The 24,061-nt window shown below is 42.2% G+C and overlaps 1 protein-coding gene across 3 annotated transcripts; it reads right to left on the minus strand.

Annotated features, from left to right (window-relative positions):
- Nucleotides 1-7,465: 7,465 nt before the first annotated feature.
- Nucleotides 7,466-10,192, minus strand: LOC113886221 (zinc finger protein 740-like). Of its 3 annotated transcripts, none has more exons than XM_027532251.1 (2): nucleotides 9,877-10,192; nucleotides 7,466-9,526 (listed from the first exon to the last, which is right to left on the minus strand). In XM_027532251.1, the coding sequence occupies exons 1-2, from the start codon at nucleotides 9,883-9,885 to the stop codon at nucleotides 9,104-9,106; spliced, it is 432 nt and encodes a 143-aa protein (XP_027388052.1). In that variant the 5' UTR covers nucleotides 9,886-10,192; the 3' UTR covers nucleotides 7,466-9,103. The 3 variants fall into 3 exon arrangements, 2 of the variants coding, with proteins under 2 accessions (XP_027388052.1, XP_027388051.1); XR_003509393.1 differs by lacking the exon at nucleotides 7,466-9,526 and adding an exon at nucleotides 9,584-9,676; XM_027532250.1 differs by having other exon boundaries at nucleotides 7,466-10,192.
- Nucleotides 10,193-24,061: the final 13,869 nt, after the last annotated feature.

The following is a 24,061-nucleotide window of genomic DNA, read 5'->3' on the forward strand; positions in this document are numbered from 1 at the left end:
AGGCAGAATTCCTGCCCAAGTCAGGAGTCAGCATGGCGGTCCCCACCCCTCCCCAGCCCCTCCTTCTGGGCTCCTCTTCTGGATTATCAGCCACCTTCCACCTCTGATAACCTAAGAAGATAATCTGGCTTCCATTGTCTTCAAGTCTATCAATGGTGGAGGCTCAAAAAACCTGCTTTGTTCTCAGTCTGGGATACCTGTCTCGGGTTCTGATTACATCAGAGACAAATTCCCCTTTGGTGCTGGTATAAACCACCTCGCTAGTATTGTCAGTCTCTTCTCTCAAGCAGAGAGAACGCGAGGCTTCCTTAGGTTACAGCACTTGTCTGCAAATCGAGATTGTTTGGCTTTCCCTGTGCTTATTTTCACAGTACATTTTATTTGTGACAAATGATACTGATTTTTTGTTTACCTTAGTGATATTTTTTAAGTGAATTTATCTAAGTTTTATTTAAGTAATTTTGTTTAAAAAACAATATTTGGTTGATAACTGGTGTTGACAGTAAGTGAATAAGGAAAAGATAGTAAAAGTGGTGTTTGAAAGACTCAAACTAAGAAGTAGGCCTTAGAAATAAATGAGTTGAATTGAGTTACAGCATGTAATGTGTTTAAAGCAGCTTACCAGTAAATGTTTATTATTAATATTATGTATTTATTATTAATTAATATGTATTATTTATTATATTAAATGAATATAATATGTATTATTGATACTTATTTTCTATTATTATTTAGTGATTTGTTATAGTATTGAGTATCTATACATGTCTGGTGGGTTTCTAAAAACAACTTTATTGAGGTCTGATTCAAATTTCATAAAACTCCACCATTTTAAGAGTATGTTCAGTGGCTTTTAGTAGATTTTACAGAGTTCTGCATCCCCACCACCACAGTCCAATTTCAGAGCATTTCCACCACCCCGGACAAATCCTCCTGCCCACTTGCAGTCTCTTCCCTCCCCGCCTCCCTAGCCCCAGGCAACTCTAACCTACTTTAAGTTTCTATAGATTTGTCTCTTCTGGATTTGCCTTTCCTCGTGTAAATGGGCTCAGGCAATATGTGATTTTTTTTCATGTGGCTTCTTTCACTTAGCATAATGTTTTTGTGGTTCGCTCATGAATAAAGCGGCTATGAACATTCACACATCAGTCTTTGTGGTGACATATGTTTTCATTTCTCTTGGACTGATGCCTAGGAATAGAATTGCTGGGTTGTATGGCAAACTGATGTTTAACTTTTTAAGAAACTGCCAAACTGTTTTGCAAAGAGGCAGCACCATTTTACATTCCTCCCAGCAAAGCACGAGGGTGCCAGGTGTTGTTAATATACTATTTTGCAGAGATGCTCTGTGTGTGCTTGGTTGCTTAGTCATGTCTGACTGTTCGTGACCCCCTGGACTGTAGCCTGCCAGACTCCTCTGTCCGTGGGGTTCTCCAGGCAAGAATACTGGAGTGGGATGCCATTTCCGATTCCAGTGGATCTTCCTGACCGGGGATGGAACATACATCTTTTGCATCTCCTGCATTGGCAGGCAGGTTCTTCACCACTGAGCCACCTGGAAAGCCCCCATACCACACTTGATCTTAGCCAAAAGCTTTGCAGATATATGAGGTCATTTCATGACCACTATTTTAAAGGTGGAAAATCTGAGTCTGAAAGAGCTTAACTGACTTGCAGGAAGTCACCCAGCCTTGACGAAGCCAGTATTCAGCCATATCTGATCCCACATTCCCATCGTTCTTCCCTGTGTGACTAGGCTCTGTGCTGGGTGTCTGTTTTCTCCAGAGAGGTGGGGGAAGTGCCGCGGTAGCTTTGTTCTCAGCTCCCTCTGTGGAACCACTGGAGACATCAGGTGAGTAATGGGACCTGGGGCCAGGGAAGGTGTCTCCTTTTCCCACCTGGTCCTGGGCACCAAGCCCCGGAAATGATTTACATGACTCACTTACTTCTTTAAACTTACAATGGAACTTCGGTCCTGCTTAACGGATGACATAGCAAATGAGCCAGCTCGATCTCCCATCCCCGTGAACTTTTGCAGTCTTGTAATCGCTTGGCTGGCCACAGAACTGGGAGAGGAGATTTTGTGCTTTCCTATCGCCTCTGAGTCAGCAAGTAGTTAGTTATTGAAATCACATCCGATAACAAGTCCAGGCAACTGCTGACTGCATTGTTCCCGTTGTCTTGTTTTGTATGGCCGGTCAAAACACAAACAGCAGGCTGTAGAAACTGACTCCATAAGGACAAGGGAGACAACGTAGTTCAACTGAACACATCAAGGAAGAATTACTGCTTTTTATAACCTCCACCTTCAGCAGGATTTTAATACGAATCCCTCTTCTCTTATTCACAGCTTTCTACATCACTGGCTCCAAGGGCCTTATGTTAGGGTAAATGAGCATGGAGTTTGGCATTTTTCTTCAATTATCCTTCCCAGCAGGAGCCATGTTTTGCTCAGCTTCTGTTCCCTGCAGTGCTTTGCAGGATGTCTTGTAACATCAGACCTTCACCTTATCTCACCTGGACTACTGAGTCCGTCTAACAATGGTCACCCTCCATCTGTATCTCCTCTCTGCAGCCAATTTTTCACACTGATTCCCGAATTATCTTTCTAAAACACATCTTTTTACTCAAAGAGAAATGACGAGTGTTTTTTTTTTAATTTGATTAGATTCATGGTATTGCAGATATGGCAAATGTAGCACCATGCATGTCTGTGCATTTAAAGATGCCCACTGATTTATGGTACAGCCAAAAGAAAGAAAAAATATATTTTAAGGCTGTTAATGACAATGGGGAAAAAATCCATATTCTTTCAGGTTATCAAAGATAATTTGTATCCTGGCTGTGGAACCTGCAGGTAGATTTCTCACTATTCCCTTTTCTTCTCTGCTTTACCTGAAATTATCTCCTGGTCATTCTCTTTATATCTCCTAGCACGTGTGGCAGGTCTGGACATAAAGCAGTGATCAATAAATACTTCAAGGTAGATGATAGTTGTTCTGACCTGTGAAGAGCTCTATTAATTCCATGAGGCTTCAAAGGAGACTTCTACTAATTCCTAGAACTTTCTTCATAACAGAGGAGGTATAAGAATGGTAAGCAAATGTCACTGTTTGCTTTTCCCTTCTTAGTGAAACCACTGATTCCTTCAACCTCTGTCTTAAATTATTTTTAACTGAAGTTTAGCTGATTTTCAATATTGTGCTGGTTTCAGGTTCACAGCAAAGTGATTCAGTTGTTTATATACATACATTTTCTAATTCCTTTCCATTACAGGTTATTACAAGATATTGGATATAGTTCCCTGTGCTATACAATAATTTTTAAAGTCACTCAGTCTTGTCTGATTCTTTGCAACCCCATTGGACTATATAATCCATGGAATTCTCCAGGCCAGAATACTGGAGCGGGTAGCCTTTCCCTTCTTCCAGGGCATCTTCCTAACCCAGGGATCAAACCCAGGTCTCCCACATTACAGGCGGATTCTTTACTAGGTGAGCCACCAGAGAAGCCCAAGAATACAAGAGTGGATAGCCTATTCCTTCTCCAGTGGATCTTCTCAACTCAGGAATCAAACTGGGGTCTCCTTCATTGCAGGAAGATTCTTTACCAGATAAGCTACCTTGTTATCCACTTTATATATAGTGTGTGTGCATGCTAAGTCATGTCAGTGATGTCCAACTCTTTGTGTCCCCGTGGGCTGTAGCCCACCAGGCTTCTCTGTCCATGGGATTCTCCAGGCAAGAAAACTGGAGTGGGTTGCCATGCCCTCCTCCAGGGTGTCTTCCTGCCCCAGGGGTTGAACCCGGGTCTCCTGCATTACAGGCACATTCCTTACCATCTGAGCCACCAGGGAAGCCTTTATGTATATAAGTAGTATCTGTTAATCCTATACTCCTAATTTATCCCTCCCTACTCTTTCCCCCTTTGGCAACCTTAAGTTCGTCTTTTATGTTTGTGAGTCTGTTTCTGTTTTGTATTATTTTTTAGATTCCACACAGAAGTGAAATCCTGTATTTGTCTTTCTCTGTGTCTTAAATTGTTTTTAAAGCCAAGTCTTTATTTTAAAATTACGGAAGTGCTCACCCTTCCAAGTGAAAGAAATTTGCGAAGAAATAGCAAGGCTGCTTAGTTTGCTAACATTACACAGTTTAGTGAAATGTAATCTGAAGGGATGTAATGGTCATGGGAAGGCTTCCCCAGTGGTGAAATGGTAAAGAACCTGCCTGCAATGCAGGACACACAGGAGACAGGGGTTTGATCCTGAGTTGGGCAGATCCCCTGGAGAAGGAAATGGCAACCAGCTCCAGTATTCTTGTCTGGAGAATCCCATGGAGAGGAACCTGGGGGGCCGCAGCCCACAGGATTGCAAAGGGTGGGACACAACTGAGCAATGGAGCACACACAATGGTTATTTAAATGTGAACTGCTAAATATTTTCCCAGGAAAACAAAAATAAATAAAGGAAAGAAAACATAAATGAAAGGTTTCCAAAAGATTAAAAATTGCTCATACTTTACAAACTACACTGAGTTTAGCATTCAACGGTTCCTTCAGTGCTGTTCTAGGAAATGGATGAGTTATGACCACTAAGAGAATCTTAAAGTTTCGCTCAGTCATGTTCGACTCTTTGAGACCACATGGACTATAGCCTTCCAGGCTCCTCTGTCCCTGAAATTCTCCAGGCCAGAATACTGCAGTGGGTAGCCATTCCTTTCTCCAGGGGATCTTCCCAACCCTGGGACAGAACCCAGGTCTTCTGCATTGCAGGCAGATTCTTTACTGTCTGAGCCACCAGGGAAGATTAGCACATTTGTAAATTGAATGATTATATTAATCATTTGACCACCAGAATGTCTTATCTATTGTGTGTATGACCACCCACATTAAAGTTGGACATGACTGAGCAACTTTCACTTTCACCCACATTAGCAAAGTGACATTATAATAGAATCAAGTTATTAAAACTTTTAATTGTATCAGTTCAGTTCAGTCACTCAGTCGTTCTTGGCAACCCCATGAACTGCAGCACACCAGGCTTCCCTGTCCATCACCAACTCCCGGAGCTTGCTCAAACTCATGTCCACTGAGTCGGTGATGCCATCCAACTATCTCATCCTCTGTCAAGCCCTCTCCTCCTGCCTTCAATCTTGACCAGCATCAGGGTCTTTTCCAATGAGTCAGTTCTTTGCATCAGGTGGCCAAAGTATTGGAACTTCAGCTTCAGCATCAGTCCTTCCAATGAACAGGCAGGACTGATTTCCTTTAGGATTGACTGGTTTGATCTTGCAGTCCAAGGGACTCTCAAGAGTCTTCTCCAACACCACAGTTCAAAAGCATCAATTCTTCAGCACTCATGTTTCTTTATAGCCCAACTCTCACATCCATACGTGACTACTGTGAAAAACCATAACCCTGACTAGACGGACCTTTGTTGGCAGAGTAATGTCTCTGCTTTTTAATATGCTGTTAGGTTGGTCATAGCTTTACTTCCAAGGAGCAAGTGTCTTTTAATTTGAAGGCTGCAGTCACCATCTGCAGTAATTTTGGAACCCAAGAAAATAAAATCTGTCACTGTTTCCATTGTTTCCCCATCTATTTGCTATAAAGTGATGGGACCAGATGCTATGATCTTAGTTTTTGAATATTGAGCTTTAAGCCAACTTTTCCACTCTCCTCTTTCACTTTCATCAAGAGGTTCTTTAGTTCCTCTTCACTTTCTGCCATAAGGGTGGTGTCATCAGCATATCTGAGGTTATTGATATATCTCCCGACAATCTTGATTCCAGCTTGTGCTTCATCCAGTCCAGCGTTTCGCATGATGTACTCTGCATGTAAGTTAAATAAGCAGGGTGACAATATACAGCTTGACATACTCCTTTCCCAATTTGGAACCAGTCCATTGTTCCCTATCTGGTTCTAACTGTTGCTTCTTTTTTTTTTTTTTTTTAACATACACTGCACTTTAATGGTAAAAAGATACAAGTTTATAACATCTTATAAAAACTACCATTTAAAAGTGATCTTGTTCATTTGATATTCCCCTCCCCTAATAGCAAAATAAGTATATTAAAAAAAAAAAAAAAGGTGGAGAGGAAGGGTGGGGTGGGAGGGATTAAGATAAAAGCCCCAGGGCCACACAGAGGCAGAGAACATCTGGGGAGAGGGTTAAAAGTTGTGGTGGGACCCCACACCTCATTTAACCCTCTGATATCAAGCCATGGGGCATAATCAGTAGCTAAGTGATGACAAGAGGTTGTTGGAGGCGGGGTGGACGGAAAAGACTTGAGGTGCTGGGAAGGGCAGGGCTGGTGGGGCCTGGTCCAGCAGCCCACCCAGGAACTGGCGCTACTCTTTCCCAGGTCCCTGAATCCCATGTCCTGGTCTCAAGAGCTGGCCCCACCGCCGTTCCCTTCACTCCAGACACACCTGAGGCATCTTTCCAGTGCTGGACCCCACCCAGCAGAGGGGTGGAATGTTGGGCCCAGAAGCCTTTGCAGCGGTTGGTGATCTCCCTGGGGTGTAAGTGGGACTCTTGGGCGCTGTCACTCCTCCTGCCTCTCAGTTCCCCCCTCCTCACAAATCCATGGCCTCATGAACATCAGCACCTGGGCAACTGAGTTAACCACCTGCTCCTGAGTTTCCACTCACCCAGTCCTCGGCAGGGGTGGTTCTGGTATGGCTCTCTGCACATATGCTCAGAAGTTCCCTCTCCCCCACACACCCAAGCAGGAAGCCGAGGCCTGCAGGGGGCCAGGACACATTCGGACCTAAACACACATTCGCACATGCAGGGGCACACCTCACTAATGTGATTCTCTCCACACACAACCCCAATCCTAAGCTGACTAGCTACAGGTGGCAGGGAGCGACGTCTTCCACTTGCAAAAGCACCGTCTGGAAGGACAGTTTTCTAAATGTGTCTGAGACAAACCCCAGCCCCCAGCAGGGCTCTCTGAGAGGGGCTGGCTCACATGCAGAAAGAGGCCCTACTTGCAGGGACCAAGAAGGGCTGGTTTCAGGACTCGCCGTCTAGTTTCTGGACCATGTCAAACGTGCCAACACAAAACTAGGCGAGAACAGGCTGCAGGCACGTTCCCCAGCGTTTCCCCATAGGATCTCAGATGCTGTCAGGGAAGAGCTCAAGGGTGCCACGCTTCCTTTCTTTTCCCCAAATCCTCACACCTCAGAGGTATGGAGACCCGCCCCTCCCTTCCCGCCCCCGCCTTGTCCCCACTCCCATCTCCTTCAGAACAGGTAACAGGAGTGTGCGGTTGCCTACCTTTTCTGAGAAAGGAAATCACTTTCTGCAGACTGCCATCTCAGACCCCCCACTGACAGCCTGGTCAGGTTCAGCAAATCTCCATGATTCTTCTGTAATTACTCAGCACACCCCCGTAGGTCAGGAAAGCCCACAACCTGGGAGTCAACCAAACCCCCAGAACCTCCTATAAGGATCCTTTCCTTAGCAGGAAGAAAGAGGGTTTTTATTTCACTTTAGAAAATTCATATTCACAAGCCCTGGCTTGGGTTAGCAACATCCTAACCAGCAGTCTGTTGAATCAATCTTAAAAAAACCCTCCAAAACGAAGCCCTCCAGTCCCCTCAAGCTGAGTTCTTCAGCTCCTCTTGAACCTAAAGGTTCAGGCCTTCAGGTTTTGGGGGAGGGGCAGTCAGGAGAAGCTGTTTCATGCTCATCCTCCCAAGCTGGGGCTAGAGAAGGGTTTGGCTCAATAATATGCCATCTCCAAGCATACAAACACGAACACTCACATACCACACACACTCTCACTCACACACCCCTGATCACTTCTGGGGAGGGTGTAGATAAGGGGGTGGTGTCGGAGCAGAGAAGAGCAAAAAATATAGTTAAGAGTAAAACCTACATCAGGTTTCTCCTTCGGTGTTTTCTCCGCAGCCCCCTCCCCACCCCCCCACGGTTCTTTTTGTGTAGGGACGGCCATCGAGAAGGAAGCCAAGATCTTTTCCTTTGGGACCAAAAGCTAGACCCCTATCTCCTCTACCTGAACACAGTGATAGGACGTGAGCGCGGAGAACAGCACAACACTGCTCAACAGTCACGTCAGGGGACACCAAATTTCTGTGTCTTCAACAGCTGTCACTGAACTTGGGGCTAGTCTTGGGTGGTTCCTAAGAGGGCACAAGGAGAAAGAACCCACTGTATCATCTGCGACTCCTTGCTCGACACCTCTGTCTGGTTTAGGAGTCAGTCAGTATCAGCGAGGTAGCCAAAAACTATCTCCAAGATCAACTACCCAAGGAGAGAAAGGGAAGGGGCTTCAAGGGCCACTCTCACCCAAGTTTCCTCCAAAAGGCACTTGAGCTGACCCCATTAGGTACCAGTGTGGCACCGGCCACTGCAATAGCCCAGGCCACAGCTCCTGCTCTTCCCTGAAGGAAATGAGAGGTACCTGCCCACTCTTCCTGGATCCAGCCCTTGTCTGCTCCCCCCACTGCTCTTCCTTTTGTCCCTACAGTGTATAAGGAGGCCAAAGTAAGCACAGCCACCACCCTGATCCTATTCTCCTTCAAACAGGAGGTGAGGTACAGGGCTGTGGAACATCAAGGATCAACTGCAACTAAAAACTCAATTTGGGGGAGGGCTGGACCAGGCATAGTCCCTGCTTTAACCAGGACTCTATACCTCCATATTACCTATTTCCACAGTGTGCCTGTTGAAACTGCTTTTGGATAAACAAAAACAAGAACAGAACAAACAAACCCCTCTCCCCCGTCTCCTCCATTTCAGCTGCCAGCGGGAGTCCAGGGTTGTGGGAGCCATGCTTCAGTCTTGGTCCTGCACCTTGAGTCCCCACCTGTGACCTCAGCCGAGGGTCTGGGGACTAGCTTCCCTACCCAGGAATGCTGAAGGAACTTCCCCGAGATACTCAGAGTCTCAGATTATTTACAGAGCTGAAGCTCTGGGGCCTGCCATCCCCTGATGCACTCTTCCGGTCTCCTGGGTCCACTCCTCCAGGAGGGAGACAGGTACAGACGGGGCGGCGGTGGGACTATCAGACCAGAGGGGGTGCACTCTTCGGTGGATTCTTCTGATTACTCCCACCACCCGGGGCCCCTGTGCCTAGAGAGAAAACTGTCCGTCGGAAGTCTTGGACTGGAACCCTTGGCACATCCGTTTGTGTCTGAGTAATCGATCTGTCCGAGAAAAACACTGGTGACACCGTTCACACTGGTAGGGCTTTTCCCCACTGTGTACACACTTGTGACGCTCCAGGTGGTACTTCTGGATGAAACGCATATCACATATGTCACACTCAAATGGCTTCTCACCGGTATGAATAAGGATGTGCCTCTTGAGGTGATAACTGCTCCTAAAGGCTCCAAAGCAGTGTTCACAAACAAAATTCTTGGGAATCTTTACTTGAAAAGAACCATTTTGTTCCACTACCACCACCTTTTTAACAGTCTTTTTTGAATGAGAGGCCTCAGCCAAGCTGTCATCGTCTTTGCGGCTCCGGGATTTATCACTGTCTTTTCGGTGGCCCTGATTCGAGCACCTCAGCACATCAGGGCTACCTGCCTGCTCTCCATTCTCGGCCTGCTTGCTGGCAATCTGGCTCAGCATCATCTTCTTGCTGGCTGCAGTGGGAACCAAACTCACACCTGCTAGGCCTTCACAAGCCAGGAGACTTGCCTCCTTCATTTGACTGGAAGCTCCCTGAAGGCAGGGGCTGTGGCCTGTCTCCTTTCCTTCCTCTAGATCTCCCCCTGGTGTTTAATACAGAGTTTGGCTCACTGGGTTGGTCAATATGTTGACTAAGGCAGCATTCAAGAGTGAAACTGCAAACACGCTTCCCAGTGATCTTGAAGGAGGAGGACTCTAGAGCTTTTTACCTGAGCCATGCTGATTTCTCACTTAATGCAACTCAAAAGTTCGAGTTCCTTGCTCCACCTTTCCTTAAGACACTGTTGTTTGAAGAACTGTCACCAAATCACTGTAACAACTCTTTCGTGTCCCTTCAGTCCTGCTGCCATACTGAAATGCCTTTGTCTTCAAACAGAATTTAGTGTCCTCCAAAGTAAAGATAGATGTTCCAAGAATCCCTGGTCTCTGCTCAGCTCCTGCCTATTGTCTGAAGAAAAAGGCTGCCAGTCTCAGTTTTCCAGATGAATTCTCTGAATGAAATTCACGATTTGTTTCAGAAACCTCTCCTCGGGAGCGCCCCTAACTGTTGCTTCTTGACCTGCATACAGATTTCTCAGGAGGTAGGTCAGGTGATCTGGTATTCCCATCTCTTGAACAATTTTCCACAGCTTGTGGTGATCCACACAAAGGGGTTGGCATAGTCAATAAAGCAAAAGTAGATCTTTTTCTGGAACTCTTTTGTTTTTTCAATGATCCAATGGATATTGGCAATTATATGTCTGGTGTATCTGCATTTTCTAAATCCATCTTGAACATCTGAAAGTTCATGGTTCACATACTGTTGAAGCCTGGCTTGGAGAATATTGAGCATTACTTTGCTAACGTGTGAGATGAGTGCAATTGTGTGGTAGTTTGAACATTCTTTGGCATTGTCTTTCTTTGGGATTGGGATGAAAACTCACCTTTTGCAGTCCTGTGGCCACTGATGAATTTTCTAAATTTGCTGGCATATTGAGTGCAGCACTTTCACAGCATCCTCTTTTAGGATTTGAAATAGCTCAGCTGGAATTTCATAGCCTCCACTAGCTTTGTTTGTGGTGATATTTCCTAAGGCCCACTTGACTTCATATTCCAGCCAGGATGTCTGGCTCTAGGTGAGTGATCACATCATCATTTATTGTATACTCATAGGCATTATTTAAAAACTAAACCATGGACACAACAAATCTAGGAAAAAAGTATAGCAAATTTGAGAACAGATTAATATATTGTTATATAAAAAGCTATTAACTTGAGAGAAAATCCTCTCCAACAGCTTTGATGGGCAAAAGCCATGAAAGACATATTACAGAGGACGTGATATGATAACAGAAAAATTTCAACTTTTCCAGAAATCAATATTCTATCTTTTGCTGAGCAAACTAGTTGAAATTAAAGAAAAAATTTGCAATATCCATGGCTAAGAAGTATGTGATAAAACAAGGTACTATATTTCTGATGAGAATATAAAGTTGGCATAATCCTTTTGGAAAGCATTATTTTGGAAAGCGTATGTTGGAAATCCTTAAGGAAAGCATCCTTGACAATATGTGTCAAGGATCTAAAAAATCTTCATGCTTTTTGATAATTTCACTTTGAGGATCTACACTTATTTTTTTTTTTGGATCTACACTTAGAGAATAATCCTACGTGAAAAAAATATAATATGCCAAGTGATATTTGTTAAAATATTGTCTGTATAGTTGCAAACCACCTAAATATTCAACATGAGAGAAATTATAGTATATTTATTTGATGAAATATGATATAGCAAATATGACTTGATGACGCCCATAAACACAGCATGGAAGAGAAAATATAAGCATGTTGCAGAATACAAATTGTATGATATTAATTATGTAGAGTCTGAAACATGCAAATGTTACTACATATTACTTGAGGATACATACATATGTGGTAAAAGTATAGAGAACTGTAAGAACTGAATAGTCACAGAATTTAAGAAAGTAGTTATGCTGCAGAGAGAATGATCCCACAGAGGTATGAATTGTAAAGATTTATTTATTTTATTTTTTACCTTTTAAATAGCTTTATTGAAATATAATTCATATATCATAGAATTCCACTTTTAATTTTTATTTTTTTAATTTATTTATGGCTGCAACGTGAGGCTTGCAGTATCTTAGTTCCCTGACCAGGGATTGCCCCAGTGGCCCCTGCAGTGGAAGCCCAGAGTCTTAACCACTGGACCACCAGGGAAGTCCCTCCACTTTTAATTTTCCTTTCTTTAAACACTTTGTGTGTATTTACATTTGAGAAAAGTCCTGGGGAGTGTATATGTGGCACTGTGTGGCGAGGGAGCTTCCTTTTTCCAGGGCTGCAGATAGAAGCCATTCTAAAAATAAAATACTTTTGTACATTATTCCAATAGCTTACACTTATCAAGTTTAATCAAGTACAAATGAATAATAAAAAGCAGTGAAGATATTTTACACAGAGACAAATTGGTTTTTAAGCAATAAAGGTTATATTAACATGGTTAATAATTAAAACGCTATGTAACATTTGTAAACACATATAAACATTTACTGACTGCTTATTGTGTGTCAATTTCCCTGGTGGCTCAGACAGTAAAGAATCTGCCTGCAATGCAGAAGACCTGGGTTTGATTCCTGGGTTGGGAAGATCCCCTGGAGAAGAAAATGGTGACCACTCCAGTATTCTTGCCTGAAAAATCCCATGGACAGAGAAACCTGGCAGTCTAGAGTCCATGGGGTCACAAAGTCAGACACGACTGAGCAACTTAGCACTGGTACATTCATATACTGTCCTAAGCGATTTAGTACTGTGCTGCCTCATTTGATTTTTACAAGAACCACGTCAGACAGGTACCATTATTATTTCCATTTTCTGGATGAGGAAATTGAGGCAATGGTCCAAATTTGTATAGCTAATAAGTGACAGAACTATGACTGGAAGTGATTTAGGCCAGCTCAAAATTGTGCTGTCAACCATTATGCTAAGCTGCTTTTCCCTAAAGTAGTACAGGGAATTAAACTGTGGCTTTAAAATATGAAATTGTATTTTTTTCTGAGTCAGTTATATACCCTGTACATGGAAGTTAGTGTGAAAATTAAATGCAGATTGAGCTTTCAATTTTCAGACCACCTCTCACTATCTTGAAGCTTAATCTGCTTTTTACTTATATTTTACAACCGCCCCCACCCCCCCAGTTTTGATGACTCAGCTTATCTGTGTTGTGCTTCTTTTCATTACTTCTAGATCTAATAAGGGTTTCCCTGCTGGCTAAGCTGCTAAAGAATCTGCCTACAATGCGGGAGACTTGGGTTCAATCCCTGGGTTGGGAAGATCCCCTGGAGAAGGGAACTGGAGAATACCCCCTCCAGTATTCTGGCCTAAAGAATTCCATGAACTATTCCATAGGGTTGCAAAGAGCAACTTTCAGTATGAAACACTGCCATTGTTTTGGGGAAGTATGTTTTAATCTGGGGCCATTTCATTAGACTGAAAAAGCAATTTCACAAGGAACAGAGTTTTTATATAACAGATGCAAGCACTTCCCTGTTTTGAAGCTCAGCCTTGTTTTTTCTCTAGAGGAAGAGAGAAATGACTTCGCTGTTCATTTTCACTTCTTTTAGATTTATGAATGTGTATTTTAATAACTCTTGACCATATTGTTAGGCATGAAATAAATTAAAAGAAACATAGGTTTTATAACAGGAAGATATACTTTTTTATTATTTAGGCTTTCAAAGTATTTAGTGTTTTTGAACAGCTAAATGGTATTCAGAAGTCAGTATGAAAGATGCAGAAGGGCATTCAGTGAAAACTGAGTCCTGTTGCTTTTTTATTCTGCCCTTGACAGAAGTGACTGCTGTTATCACGTTCTTACTGTGCTATGGGAGGGGTTTTATCTTCATAAAAGCACCTTGTCCTTTTCAGCTTCTTAGACTACTTTTATTTATTTATTTAATTTTTATTGATGCATAGTTGATTTGCATAGACTTATTTTTTTTATTTACAAATATCTATTGGGCAATGATGACATATTAGGTCCTGTGATTTTTTTTTCATTAATTTTAATTGGACTGTTGTTGCTTTACAATTACAATGTTGTTAGTTTCTACTGTACATCAAAATGAATCAGCCATACATACACATATATCCCCTACACAGACTTACTTTTAAATGACTACCCCTACTTGTTTTGTTCCAGCATTTTAATGGTAATAGTCCACTGCTTTATGTTGTCCTTTCCTCTCAATAACAGGCCATCAGATATTGTATTGTCATTCTATGGTTTATGTCTTAAGCTCTGTGAGGATACATGCATTTCATTCTATTTATTCCTTATGTCTTTTTGTGTGAAATATTTCATGATAAATTTAAAATGTTATGTAGCTATCAAAAAGTAACATATAAAGCAAATATGATAACATGGAAAACATTTGTGCTATAACATTAAACTGAAATTCAGAATGATTACAACTATGTAAAAGGCACCAAAAAAAACGGACAGAGGAAGACCTCTCCAAATTGACGCATTTCCCTTTGAATGGCGGTATTATTACTTCCTTATTTTTAAAAAGTATTTCATTTGCTTTCCTTTATGATTGGCATTATACTATAACTTGAAAATAGTAAACCTATTTTTAAAAATAAGCACAATATATTTATTAGGTATTAAGCCATTTCCAACTGGTCTATCCTAAAGGAGACCAGTCCTAGGTGTTCATTGGAAGGACTGATGCTGAGGCTGAAACTCCAATACTTTGGCCACCACATGAGAAGAGTTGACTCATTGGAAAAGACCCTGATGCTGGGAGGGATTGGGAGCAGGAGGAGAAGGGGACGACAGAGGATGAGATGGCTGGATGGCATCACCGACTCGATGGACATGAGTTTGGGTGAACTTTGGGAGTTGGTGATGGACAGGGAGGCCTGGCGTGCTGTGATTCACGGGGTCGCAGAGAGTCAGACATGACTAAACACCTGAAATGAACTGAACTTCTGTTTTATGTTTTTGTTTTTTAGCTACGAGGCATGTGGGATCTCAGCTCCCTGACTATGAAACTGGAACCTCCTGCACTGGAAGGCAGAGTACTAACTACCAGACCACTAGGGAAGTCCCATCACATTTGATTTGTAAGTTAGTGTTTTGCTTACTTTGGAATTCAGCATCCTGTGTGAGCTGTAGGAGAATGGGAAGGACAAATATGGATTTCACTGGTACCCAATCTGGTTGACAGAGCAGTGTGAAAGCTGGGTGAACAAGGGTTGCTGCTATAGATTCCTGAAGTTTATAAGATGATTGAAGTTTGCTTCCAGTGAGACTTGAGGTAGCAGCAAATTTCCTTAGACCCAAAATATGAAATGTGAAAAAGTCGAGACTAATATTGAAATTGAGGCTCTGAACTCAAGTTTAGATATTAGAATATGTTCATAATTCCCAGTGACTCTTAGACTTCTAGAATGGTCTAGGTCTTTGAGAGCATCTGCTTTAACTTCCTCATGTGATAACTGAGCAAATGAAATGCCAGCCAAGTAAGCAAAAGAATCAAGTATTTCCACTTCTTTAATTGTATTGGTTCCTGTGTCAAACCCAAAACAGTGTCCTAAAATTTTCACAGGAAAATAGACTAAAAATTCTTTGACCTGCTCTTTGCTAGTCATAGAAAACCCTTGACAATATGGCTCCAAATTCTCTAAATTATCCCGCATGGATCCTCCAGAAATATGTGGAATTTCTGCTACACTCTGCTTCCCAACCTCCCTACCTGTGTTGACACCTCTGTTTCCCTCACCAATAAGACCCTGGTCCTTCTCTCTGCCTACTTAAGACAATTCATCTTTCAAGCCACAACTAAAACACTTGGTGAGTTGGTTACTGTCCAGATGCAACATAGTGAGTGGCTTGATTTGCTTGATGGATGTGGAAATAAAGTAGAATGCAAAATAACGTGTGTTACAGGGTTAGGGGTGGGAAGAATGATGGAGCCATAGGGAATAATAGTAATAATATAATGGCAATGATAACTACTAACATTTATTGCATGCTTATTATGTGCTACGCCCTGTTAACGATTTTTATATTCACTGTCATACTAATTCCAACTCATTGTAAAAGACCTTGATGCTGGGAAAGACTGAAGGCGGAAGGAGAAGGGGATGACAGAAGATGAGATGGTTGGAGGGCATCATTGACTCAATGGACATGAGTTTGAGCAAACTTCGGGAGATAATGAAGGACAGGGAAGCCTGCTGTGCTGCAGACTACGGGGTCACAAAGAATCGGACATGAATGAGCAACTGAAAAACATCACACAATAATATTCTCAAAGACAGTGAAATAGGCTATCAGGTTTGTGTTACATGTAACAGAGAACCCTGCTGCTGCTGCTAAGTTGCTTCAGTCATGTCCGACTCTGTGCGACCCCATAGATGGCAGCTCACCAGGCTCCTCTGTCCCTGGGATTCTCCAGGCAAGAACACTGGAGTGGGTTGCCATTTCCTTCTCCAATGCATGAAAGTGAAAAGTGAAAGTGAAGTCGCTACAAGAGTTTAAAGAAGTCCAGTGTTTTTTTTTTTTCTCTTCTTTCATTTAATAAGGACTCCTCCGGTCCAGTTTTTGTGTGATTCAATGACATCACCAAGAATCCTATCTTCTTTCTTCACTCTTCTCAGCATATGTCTTTCATTTTCACAGCCATAATAGCACTGACACTTCTCCAAACATTGCATCTGCCTCCTGAAAAGAAAGAACATGAACATCTCTTTTCAAGAACCTCCATCAGCATCTTTTTGGTCAGAACTATGTCTCGTGGTCCCCTCTAGTTGCAAAGGAGGCTATGAGATCACTAAATAAAAATGTGTTAATAAAGAGGAAAGAATGAATATTTTGGAAGACAAACCAAAATATTATCCTCATTTTACAGTTGAGACAGATGAGGCATAAGAATGCTTAGAAATACTGTTGGAAGGAGGTCTGTCAGCAGAGCCCAAGTTATTAAGCATTTACATTACATGGCAGTATTATTTAACGGCTTTGGTCCTGCTCTCAGTTAAGATGGGGTGCAAATGATTGGAACACACTTTGTGCCACCTTTTCCTTCTTTGGCACCTTCTCTTTGTCTTTGCTGTTGTCTTTCCCCCTCAGATCTCAGAGAGGAGGCTACAGTTTTTAGTTAGGGCTGGAGGGAGGAAACCCAGTGTAGTTCATCATCTTCTTTCCCACTTGAAATCCTCAATATTGTTTTTGAAAACAAGAGGATGATTTGACGAATCTGGTAAATGATTAAGTGTGAAGCTTGACATAGAGTCCAATACAATCTTAAGGTTTTGATCACAAGGTGTTTGGGTCATAGAAGATACATATGAATGAGAAAAGGGAATTGCTAAATTTCTTGTGTTAAGTTTCAGATGTTGGCAAAACTTCAAGATAAGACTTATGGACATGGGGAGAGGGGAGGGGAGGGTGAGATGTATGGGAAGAGTGACATGGAAACTTACATTACCATATGTAAAATAGATAGCCAATGGGAATTTGCTGTATGTCTCAGGGAACTCAAACAGTGGCTCTGTATCAACCTAGAGGGGTGAGATGGGGAGGGAGATGGGAGGGAGTTACAAAGGGAGGGGATATATGTATGCTTATGGCTGATTCATGTTGAGGTTTGACAGAAAACAGCAAAATTCTGTAAAGCAATTATCCTTCAATTAAAAAAAAAAAAAAAAACTTCCAGATAGATATTGATCATCATGAGTGAGTCAGTCATAAGAAGCAGAAGATATTGTGAATATCTGACCATACTTTAATTTAAAAAATGCATTAAAAAAAGAAAGCAGAGGAGAAGAAAAGTAAGGTGAATGTATGAAAAAGCAATGATATTACCCCACTGAAATAATAAAATAAATTTGTTTTGTTTGTTTCTAAACTTGTTTGTAACAAGGCTTTATATGCCTGAGGATGAACAAAGAGGGTAATATTTCAATCTTGAAGATAATGAAACAATGACTTTTTTTTTTTTAAGGAGCATCATTAATTTACATCTATTCTGCACTTGGGGAATAGACAGCATCTTATGAAACTCTGTGAACAATTCTATGGACTGGGGCAGGGGATGGAAAAATTGAAAAATAAAGAATGCAATCAGAGAGCTCCCATGATGTATGATATTTATAAAATCAACTTCAGACCTCCCAACAGTGGGGGAGAGTGTTTCTTTTCATCTCCTGAATATATTCTTTATTCTGAGTGAGGCAAAAGTCAATGCTGGGGGTGTTTACTTTCCTGTCTTCATCAGACACTAGGATATACTGACAAACATAGTGTTAGAATCATCTTAACGGGTGAAATTTTCCAAGCTCTGCATAGGATCCTCTTTGGATGTGTCATATTTTTTTTGCTATTACTTAAAGTGTGCTCAAACTACCACACAATTGCACTCATCTCACACGCTAGTAAAGTAATACTCAAAATTCTCCAAGCCAGGCTTCAGCAATATGTGAACCGTGAACTTCCAGATGTTCAAGCTGGTTTTAGAAAAGGCAGAGGAACAAGAGACCAAACTGCCAACATCTGCTGGATCATCGAAAAAGCAAGAGAGTTCCAGAAAAACAGCTATTTCTGCTTTATTGACTATGCCAAAGCCTTCGACTGTGTGGATTACAATAAACTGCAGAAAATTCTGAAAGAGATGGGAATACCAGACCACCTGACCTGCCTCTTGAGAAACCTATATGAAGGTCAGGAGGCAACAGTTAGAACTGGACATGGAACAACAGACTGGTTCCAAATAGGAAAAGGAGTATGTCAAGGCTGTATACTGTCACCCTGCTTATTTAACTTATATGCAGAGTACATCATGAGAAACACTGGGCTGGAAGATACACAAGCTGTAATCAAGATTGCCGGGAAAAATATCAATAACCTCAGAGATGCAGATGACACCACTCTTATGGCAGAAAGTGAAGAGGAACTAAAAAGCCTCTTGATGAAAGTGAAAGAGGAGAGTAAAAAAGTTGGCTTAAAGCTCAACATTCAGAAAACGAAGATCATGGCATCTGGTCCCATCACTTCATGGGAAATAGATGGGGAAACAGTGGAAACAGTGTCAGACTTTATTTTGGGGGGCTCCAAAATCACTGAAGATGGTGACTGCAGTCATGAAATTAAAAGATACTTACTCCTTGGAAGAAAAGTTATGACCAACCTAGATAGCATATTCAAAAGCAGAGACACTACTTTGCCAACAAAGTCAGTCTAGTCAAGGCTATGGTTTTTCCTGTGGTCATGTATGGATGTGAGAGTTGGACTGTGAAGAAGGCTGAGTGCCGAAGAATTGATGCTTTTGAACTGTGGTGTTGGAGAAGACTCTTGAGAGTCCCTTGGACTGCAAGGAGATCCAACCAGTCCATTCTAAAGGAGATCAGCCCTGGGATTTCTTTGGAAGGAATGATGCTAAAGCTGAAATTCCAGAACTTTGGCCACCTCATGTGAAGAGTTGACTCATTGGAAAAGACCCTGATGTTGGGAGGGATTGGGGGCAAGAGGAGAAGGGGACGCCAGAGGATGAGATGGCTGGATGGCATCACTGACTCAATGGACGTGAGTCTCTGTGAACTCCGGAAGTTGATGATGGATAGGGAGGCCTGGCGTGCTGCGATTCATGGGGTCGCAAAGAGTCCGACACGACTGAGCAACTGAACTGAACTGAACTGAAAGTGTGGTCCATGGGCCAGCAGTAACACCATCACCTTAAATTTTGTTAGGAATGTAGACTCTCAGAGTCGACTTAGACCTTCTGAATTATAACCTGCATTTTAAACAGGATCCCCACATGATTTGTGAATTAAACTTTGGTAAGCACTGAGGGAGCCAATTAAGAAAGCACACGGAATGCAACAGAAAGCTTCTTGGTTTTTAGTAATTGTTATAAGGCAGTGATTACTGGTCTTCATGGGATCTTGGACTGCAGCAAACTAGGAGATCTCCCTTCATGGCAAGTGTACCTGAGAACTGGAACACGGTACTTTGCCTCAAAGTTTTTAGAGGAATCCAGTCTCAAGGCTAAAAGCCAGGATCTTATTTTCCTTTTCTAACCTGGGGAAACACTTTCCAACCACTGACATCCAAGCAGGCTGATTAACTATGGCATGAACAGAAGCTGAATGTGTGCGTGACTTCTGCGTGAACAAACAAAACTAAAAAGTACTTTTTCTAGAAACTTAGTCACCAGCCATGACTGTATTTGCAGGTATTGGTGATTAATGTTTCTTCCTGGTGAGGAAATAAAAAAATTTAAACATAAAAAGCATTTAATTTTTGTCTTGACTGAAATGAAATCTGATGCTAGACTAGAGTTTGAAAGCAGCCTTGAGAAGAAAGAATCCTGCTTAAATCCCAAGCCCTTGGTTGATGATTTTAATAGGATAAGAGAGAGAAGTTAAGAGAATATTTACATTCTGTGACTACAGAAGTAGAGTTTAAAAAAAAAAACAAAAAACACTGGGAAGGAGCAGGAAAGGTCTTAAATTTAAATCTATACAGGACCTGTCTCTTGTCAATATTTACTGAGAAGGAACAAAAAGCCTAAACAACTTAAAATCCACATTCATTTTTCCAGCCAATGGGACTGAGCTTCCTCTCAGTCTTTAAAATTAGGCATCCACGGCCCTGGTAACAGTAACGCTGTTTTATTTTTCTTTATTGTCATATGTGCTGGAAAAATTCCACCCCAATTTTTTTTTATCTGATTTGCATCAGCGATATCTATTTCTGAGGATTATTCATGGATTACCCATCAATATTCAGAACAACGTTTCTATGGATCTTAATCTTTACTATATTTGGCTTAGTGTTTTGATTTCTAAAAAAAATTTCCATTTCCTTTCTGCCACTCAGCATAAGACTAAGCCCAGTTTACTGTTTGGTTGGCCAATGTATTTGCAGTCTCACTTAGATCAAAAGGGGCCATCCACATGAAAGGCTCAGCAAGCTGAAGCTATACAGAGAGAAGGGCTTAACTCAAAATAGAAATTGTCCTGCGCTTTTTTTTTAAATTAAGCTTTAAGCAACCCCAAAAGGGTGCTCTGAATGTTTCATTGTGGAAATTCTTAGAAAGTATTTTTCTGTAATATTTTCTGGGAGTTTTTGAAAACTGGTCATTCACAGCAAAACTTACTTGAGTGAAGTTGATGGCGGTGGTGATTTTGTTGTTTCTTTTTTCATTTTGCGCTCCATTCCTACTTTTCTCATCAAATTCTGCAGTTGTCGTTCTTGCTATCTGTGGTCTTGTCTTTCTGTCATTTTCTCCCATGATCGTTCAGCGAGAGGGGAAGCCAAATCATAAACAGGAGGAGAAAGTTGGCTAACAGCCACAGTTTGTTTAAAACAGTCTACATGTAATACAGCTCTTGGCTTCTGCTTAGAAAGTGATCTTCTCTCATAAGCAACCAGTAAGGCAGCGACTCCAGTGGCTTCTGATCAGATCAGATCAGATCAGTCACTCAGTCGTGTCCGATTCTTTGAGACCCCATGAATCGCAGCACGCCAGGCCTCCCTGTCCAACACCAACTTCCTGAGTTCACCGAGACTCACGTCCATTGAGTCAGTGATGCCATCCAGCCATCTCATCCTCTGGCGTCCCCTTCTCCTCTTGCCCCCAATCCCTCCCAACATTTTCCAATGAGTCAACTCTTTGCATGAGGTGGCCAAAGTTCTGGAATTTCAGCTTTAGCATCATTCCTTCCAAAGAAATCCCAGGGCTGATCTCCTTCCGAATGGACTGGTTGGATCTCCTTGCAGTCCAAGGGACTCTCAAGAGTCTTCTCCAACACCACAGTTCAAAAGCATCAATTCTTCAGCGCTCAGCCTTCTTCACAGTCCAACTCTCACATCCATACATGACCACAGGAAAAACCATAGCCTTGACTTGACGGACCTTTTTGGCAAAGTAATGTCTCTGCTTTTGAATATGCTATTTAGGTTGGTCATAACTTTTCTTCCAAGGAGTAAGCGTCTTTTAATTTCATGGCTGCAGTCACCACAAGTAAAGGCACACAGGGTCTTCCCCCATGGCTTAGCGGGTAAAGAATGTGCCTGCGATGCAGGAGACAGAGAAGATGCAGTTTCCATCCCTGGGTTGGGAAGATCCCCTGGAGAAGGAGATGACAACTCACCCCAGTATTCTTGCCTGGGAAATCCCATGGACAGAGGAGCCTGGTGGGCTACAGCCCATGGGGTCACAGAGAGTCCGACATGACTTAGCGAGTGAACAACAACATCAAAATCACACAGGGGGCTTGGATGCTGCTGCCTACAGACGGCTTTGGAAGCAAACGACGATGATCGGAGAACAGAGAGTTGTAGACTGCCCCGCTGTATTTCCTGCTGTCAGGGAGGAATGCGGAGAGGATAAAAAGTAAGCATGGTAAGTGGGCAGACCACAGACAACATGGTAAAGCAGGTTGGGGTACCTGGAGCAGAAACCTTGCCGCTGGGATTCAGAAAGTCCTCTGAATGACTGAGCCATCTCTTGTCTTTTTTTTTTTTTTTCTTCTGTTTTCTGTCGACGCTGTGCAACAAGCAGGATCTTAGTTCCCCAACTAGGGATTGAACCCCTGGCCCCTGCAGTGGAAGCATGGTGTCTTAACCACTGACTGCTAGGGAAGTCCCTCAGATGTGTCTCGCTTCTTGAAGGACAGAGCCAAGTGTGTAGCAGGCTCTCCATATCTACATATTTTTCTATGATACTTCTTAACGATTTTTGTTACTGTTAAGGAAAACTATTAATTTGCATTTATTATTGTGAGCCCGCCTGTCAACGCAGGAGATGTGGGTTTGATCTCTGGGTTGGGAAGTTTCCCTGGAGAAAAGAAATTGCAACCCAGTTCAATATTCTTGCCTAGGAAATTCCATGGATAAAGGAACCTGGCGGGATACAGTCCGTGGACTCACAAAGAGTCTAACATGACTGAGTGACTAGACAACAACAACATTGTGTGTGTGGTCACCATTTCAAACTCTCTTATAGACCCAATTGTGTATCAATGGATAGCTTCTGGATTTCTGCACATAACCCTGAACTTTTCCCTTCTTTCCAACAATTATCTTGTTTTTGTCTTCTATTTTATTGCACTGATTTGAGCTACCAAGGCAGTGCTAAATAATTGCAATTCATTTGACATAGTTGTTCTCTCCTTTTTAACAAAAATGTTTTGGTCAATTACTGTAAGTTATATACTATAGCGGGTTGAATTTTATCCTCCATGGTAAAGAATACACCTGCAATGCAGGAGACGAGGGTTTAATCCCTGGGTCAGGAAGATCCCCTGGAGAAGAAATGGCAACCTATTCCAGTATTCTTGCCTGGGAAATTCCATGGATAAAGGAACCTGGCGGAATATAGTCCATGGGGTGGCAAAGAGTCAGACATGACTTAGCGACTAAACAACAATGAAAAGATATGTTAAAGTCCTAAGCTTTGTTACCTGTGAATATTGACCTTACTTGTTGCTGTGATCAGATGAAGATGAACCCTAAATCCAGTGATGGTTGTCCTCTTAGGAGGAGATTTGGAGAAACACATGTACTCACAGGGGGAAGACAATCATGAGACAGCAGAGGCAGAGATTGGGGTGATGATCCTACAGGCCAAGGAATGTATGGATTGTCAGCCCCCAGCAGAAGCTGAGATGAACCAAGGAAGCATCCTTTCCCAGAGCCTTCAGAGTGAAACTGACCTTGCCAGTACCTTATCTTCAACCTTCTAGCCTCCAGGACTGTGAGACAACAGGTGTCTATTGGATCAAGCCATTCAGTTCATGGTAGTTTTCTGTTTTAAAACAGATATTTAAGAGTAGTTCTCTTTGATTATGATGTTTTAGAATATTAACAATGAGTACTCTTTTTATCTATTGAATACTTGTTAAATATGTATGTTAGTTTTTAAGTGTCTTTATATATTTTTATGCACATAGATTATCTTATGTAAATTCACAAATATGGAAATATGATGACATGATAGCCTGGATTTTATGTTTTTAAATTTTTTCAGCCTCTTCCTCAGTTTTTTTTTTTTTTTAATTTTTGGCTACACCCCATGGCAGATAGCGGAGAAGGCAATGGCACCCCACTCCAGTACTCTTGCTTGGAAAATCCCATGGACAGAGGAGCCTGTTAGGCTGCAATCCATGGGGTTGCTAAGAGTCGGACACGACTGAGCGATTTCACTTTCACTTTTCACTTTCCTGCACTGGAGAAGGAAATGGCAACCCACTCCAGTGTTCTTGCCTGGAGAATCCCAGGGACGGGGGAGCCTGGTGGGCTGCCGTCTATGGGGTCGCACAGAGTCGGACACAACTGAAGTGACTTAGCATAGCATAGCATGGCAGATGGGACTTTAGTTCCCT

The sequence above is a fragment of the Bos indicus x Bos taurus genome, chromosome 29 (genome assembly GCF_003369695.1).
Source record: "Bos indicus x Bos taurus breed Angus x Brahman F1 hybrid chromosome 29, Bos_hybrid_MaternalHap_v2.0, whole genome shotgun sequence".
Classification (NCBI taxonomy): Eukaryota; Metazoa; Chordata; class Mammalia; order Artiodactyla; family Bovidae; genus Bos; species Bos indicus x Bos taurus.